The 5,227-nt window shown below is 60.5% G+C and overlaps 1 protein-coding gene across 1 annotated transcript in view; it reads right to left on the minus strand.

Annotated features, from left to right (window-relative positions):
* Positions 1–5,227, minus strand: part of THOC5 (THO complex 5) — an 11,714-nt gene that overhangs the window by 2,430 nt on the left and 4,057 nt on the right. The window contains 7 exon segments of the mRNA XM_010140457.1: positions 66–167; positions 1,340–1,448; positions 1,790–1,889; positions 2,583–2,623; positions 2,732–2,809; positions 3,783–3,915; positions 4,379–4,493. Coding sequence (XP_010138759.1) covers positions 66–167; positions 1,340–1,448; positions 1,790–1,889; positions 2,583–2,623; positions 2,732–2,809; positions 3,783–3,915; positions 4,379–4,493 — 678 coding nt within the window.

A 5,227-nucleotide genomic window follows, 5' to 3' on the forward strand; every position in this document is an offset into this window, starting at 1 on the left:
CCCGGGCCACGGAGCCGGGGAGGGACGCCCCGTGCGGGGAGCCCAGGCAAAGCCGAGCCACTCACCCCACTTTATCGAACTGGAACTGGTTGGCCGGGTTGGGCGTTTTCCTCCCGTGGTCTCCTGGATAGAGGCAGTTGAGGACAGAGTCTGGGGAGAGCAGGTCGCTGGCAGGAGGATGGGAGAGACTACTCCGCACCAGCCTGGGCTCCACGTTTCTCTGGAGCAGCAACTAACAGGCTCCGAGCCCAGAGAAGGCGATTACGAGCTGGGTTTCAAGAGCGGAATGGCTTTTCCCCTGATTCCACCTCCAAAGGGAGATCTCTCTCCTCCCCGGCTGTGAGGACAGAAATTGCAGGGCAGCAGCTCCTCGGCTGTCCAGGAGGCTGCTCGCTCCCGTGCATTAACTGCAGACCCTGCTGCTGCGTGCAGAGAAAACACCCCCGCAGGGCATGGCCTGACAGCTGTTCGCCACCAACAGGCTTCGCCAGAGGAATTCTGCGTAATGAAACAACAATGTTCACGTCTGACCGTACTCACGAGCCCCACCAGGCACAAAGGGCTGGTGTAGGATTTGGGGTTTGGGGCAAGCTGCGAGGGAGGGAGCAGCCTGCACAGGCGCGCTGCAGAGAGACTCCAGTTGCTGTTGCAGAGAGGTTTGGGAGCTATGGGGAAAAGAGAACCCCAAGATGACTGGGACGCCTCGACTGGGACAGACTGGGAGGCAGCACTTGCTTCCAGGTAAGACCAGACCAGCCTCTCCCCTCTCCCTCAGACACCTCCTCCTGGCCCGGGGAGAGCCACTGGCGATAGGAGCTCCCTGGACAGGCTCCCACTGCTGCCATTTCAGCTGTCTTGATGCACATCAGGCTCCGGCGGTCTCCGAGGAGCCCAGGGAGAGGCAGCCGCATCACCAGCACTCCAGACAAGGTGACCGGCAGCGCAAGCGGGTGCAGGGAGCTGCCAGGCACAGGCTCTGGGAGGCTGATCGAATGCGACAAGCGGGAGAGGTTCTCCTCCAGCTCCTGACGGGTCTGGTACCGCTCCACCAAGAGGTTCCCAACCTCCCTGTCCCAGTTTGTCAGGACAGGGGTAGAGGAGGATGCCTGGCAGGGTTCTGGCAAGGCCCTCGAGCTGAGGGGAAGGATACCACAGCGCAGGGGAGAGGATCACCTTGAAAGTGCTCCCCAGAGGCAGAGATGGAGCTGGGCTCTGTGGGGTCTCCTCTGCCCAGCAAAGGACAAGCCAAGGGGTCACTCTGAGCAGAGCGCGGCCGGATAACAGGGCAATGCGTTCAGGGCAAGTCGCTGTCCAACGAGCTCCGGGCTCAGGCTCTTACCCAGCGCTGATGGCGGCTGTCATCTCCACGGCAGTGGTCACCTTCGCTTTCACCGTCATGACGTTGAGGTTCATCAGGTAGTAGAAGGTCAGGTGAAGCACATTCTCATCTGCACCAACAGAGAAGGGACAATGCCATCTGCTCTAGCTCAGAGCACTCTGCAGAGCAAGACAGACGCGCCCCAGTGCACTGAACCTCCAACACTGACCCAGCAGCATCTGCCAGGCCCAAGACCCCACCACAAAAGCGAAAAGCTCCCGAAGAGACAGGAGAAGCTTCAGAGCAAGGACACCCCACCAGAGTGGGCGAGAGGAGCTCAGGGATTCAGAGATGCTTCCTGGAAGACCCTGGCTCATCCACGAGGAGCCCAAACCGCCGCCTGGCTGCTCTCTGACCTGCTGCCACACCCCCTTGGGCACTCTCTGCCGAGGGCCACCAGACCCTGCTCACCCTTGCACTTCAGGTCGACGGTGACGGACAACGGGTGCCGCTTGAGCATCTCCTTGCGCTTGTCGTCCAGCTGCACGCCCAGGGTGGGTCTGCGCCGCTTCTGGGGGGGTGAAACAGAGCTGTCAGACCTATCTCCTCCCACTCCTCAGCGACCCACAGGCCCCCCTCCTCTTCACACTGCACTTTCCTTCTAGTCTAGTTGCCCAGACCCCCAGTGCTGTGGCCATGGAGCAGCCCTGGGGAGGGAGGGGAGCAGGAAACCTGCCCTGCTGCAGGGCGAGGACAAAGCAGCTCCGGTTCATGTCATTCCTTCAGCTCCCAGAAATGTCCCCACCCCTGTGAGACGGAACCAAGGCTCTCCTGGCCCCACAGCTTCCCCATCACATGGGGCAGAGGCTGAGGCCCTTCCCTCTAGCCTTCCCCACAGCAACAGCCCGATACACCAGGAACAGACCACCCGTGGGTTTCCATGCTGGGGCAGCCAGTGCCTATGGCCTTTCCCCAGTATCCAGGAGGTACAACCTGTACCCACACACCGTCCCGGGGACAGACACGCATCCCTCCCCGCTGGACACCAGCATGCCCAGGCCCAGGCTGTTTATACAAAGCAGAACAGCTCCAGCCAGAGCTGCTAGGCAGCTGCCGCTGCTGGGTGGGATGTGAGGCGGATTTGTACCCAGCCCCACTCAGGCCCAGCTCCCCCAGCACCTCCCAGTTGACAGGCACAGAGATCCTGTTTGCCTGTGATACGGTGCTGGGAGAGAACCCGGGAGGGGACAGCGCTGTCCCTTACCGTGGTCTGCTCCTCCTCTGCATCTGAATCACTTTCGTCATCTGCACAAAGAGAGGGGTGTAAGGGGGGTACTGCCTGGGGCTCAGACCCAGCAGGATCACCAGCCCTGCCTCCAAGACCACAGCCCCCCAGACAATGCCCCAGCTCACCCTGTGAGTCCTCAGGAGGCTTGTACAGGGCTTTGGCTTCCTCTACGCTCCCTTCGATGGCCACCACAAGCTTCTTGTCTACAGAAGAGACATGAAAACTAAGCTAGAAACCCTACTTCTGCATGGGGAAGGCAGCCCTGCCCCAGAAAGCTCCTGCTTCATGAGGCAGAGCCCTGTGGCCGAGGAAGGGTAGTGGGAAGGGGCCAGAGGGCTCCGTGGGACCACCACAGGGCTGGATTTCTGGGGCAGAATGGGGTCAGAGGAGGGGAAATGCCGAGTGTTGAGGGACTGTCTTTGGAGACTGTCAAGGGCAAATCTTTATCAAGAGCCAAGAGGGGTTGGGGTCTGGCTCGCACAAGCAGGGAGAGAGGAGCTGTGTCAGGGCTGTAGGGCCTCGTCAGCAGGGACCTGGGGCGGCCAAGTGCCATGGTGTGGCCCTGCCATGCTCCTCCACCGCCTGCCCCGCTCCCAGAGTGGTGCGAGAGCAGGCGGCACCACAGCTCTTATGCTACAGCCCTCTCCACGTGGGAGACGCGGAGACTCCAGGGGCATCCTGAGCCCTGGTGGGACACCCCTTCCCCACCCAGCGAGACTTCAGAAAGCCCCTTGAAATGCAAAGCTGCTTCAGGGGATGAAAGGTTTCAGGGGAGCTGCGAGGAAGGGCTCCTGTGAGGGCAGGCAAGGTAGGGCCTGCTTTGGAGGCACAATGTAGCACCCACCCCACGGGGTGACAGCTCTGGGCAGGCCGCACCAGCACCCAGCCTGCTCGCTGGCTGCGGGGACGTCCCTGGTGACCTTGGGAAGGTGGGGCAGAGGTGGGAATCGAGCTTCCCAGGCAGTTCTTCCAGCGAGGAAGCTGAGCAAACAAGGTTTCAAATGCTGCTGCCTCATTGTGTCTGGCCCTGAGGCCACCCTGCTGCTCTGGGCTCAGCAGAATCTGGCAGCAGAGCAGACGGGATGAAAAGGACCGTCCCAGGTGTCCCCAGAGCAGCCCTTTGAGTGAAATCCAGCCCCGGAGGGCGACCAGTGTTGCTGAGGGCTCGGTGCTCACCACAGGCCTGGCCGTAGGCACTGGCTTGAACGAAGAGAACGTAGAGAGGCGGCGGGAGGTGCCGGGCTGTCTCGTACTGCTTGTGCGCCTGGTCAAAGGGCATGAAGAGATACTCCTGGACAGGCAGGGAGGCCTGCGGGAACAAGGGGGCCGACCTTTGTCACCAGGAACAGGACAGTTCACCCTCCTTGGTCCCTCCTTCACCCCCAGCTTCTTCAGCGCTTCATCTCCCTAGGTGGGAGACTGGAAACCAGCATGGTGGGCGCGATGCTGGTTTTTAACCGCAGCCACGGGCATGGCGAGGCCCCAGGGAAGGGCTGGAAAACTTTTGGATCTGAAGATAACCCAGTTCCTTCTCCTGTTCTTCCCTCCCAAGGCAATCACAAGAGGCTGGAACCGCGTGTTGCTCTCTCGGGAAAGGCCCATTTACCGGCTCCTCCACCCGCAGCTCTGCAGGAACTGCCGCATAAACAAGGAGGCTCCGGAGGAGTCGCGGCACAAGGTGGCTCTACCCCTCGTGCAGAATCAGCCCAGCACTCAGAGCATGTCCTCAGCTCGGCCCCAAGCCCTCCTCCCCTCCCCGCAGAGCTCAGTACCTGCATGATGCTGTTGAGGCGCGGCTGGAGGCTGCTCAGATACTCCTTCTTCACCTCGATCTCCTTCAGGATCTTCTCCTTGCTGGTCAGGCATTCCTTGTACTTCTCCGCCAGCCTAGGGTGGGAATTCGGTTGCTGCCCCAGCTCCAAAGGCCACCGAACTTTGGGAGCTGACCAAGCTCCTGAAGGGGCTTCGCCACTTCGTACCACCAGAGTCGCTTCACCTCAGCTCCTTAGTTAAACTAACTTAGTTAAACTCACGAGGTTTAACACACCAGCAGGTGCTCCTCTGTACCTGGGGAGAATGCCCAGCAAAAGGCGAGTCCACCAGGACTCTCCCAGCCCTGGGTACACCCACGTTTAGGGAGAACATGTTAAATCTCCTTATTGCTGCAGAGGAGAACCTCTTGCCCCGCAGGAGCGGGGAAAGCGGGTGTGCAGATGTGCTGCCCAGGACAGCCCACAGCAGCGGGAGCAGCTGCAGCAGGGAGGAGCGTCTGAGAAGGAACAACAGAACTGAAACACTGCTGTTTCGAAGCAGAATTATATTTGTGTTGGGTCAACACCCCCCAACAGGCTCCTACACAAGGTGGTTTTGACCTCCAGCTTTCAGACACCTCTGCTGAGCTCCCCAAGCTAGTGCGAGCACCAGAGATCATAGAATCACGGAAGCACCAAATCGTTTGGGTGGGAAAAGACCTTTAAATCTCCTTGAGTGTCCCTGTTCCCCAGCACTGCCAGGTCCCCACTGGCCCCTGTCCCTCAGCAGCACCTCCACATGGCTGGGAAACCCCTCCAGGGATGGGGACTCCACCACTGCCCTGGGCAGCCTGCGACACGCCTGCCCAA

The sequence above is a fragment of the Buceros rhinoceros genome, unplaced genomic scaffold (assembly GCF_000710305.1).
Source record: "Buceros rhinoceros silvestris isolate BGI_N320 unplaced genomic scaffold, ASM71030v1 scaffold36557, whole genome shotgun sequence".
In the NCBI taxonomy this organism is placed as follows: Eukaryota; Metazoa; Chordata; class Aves; order Bucerotiformes; family Bucerotidae; genus Buceros; species Buceros rhinoceros.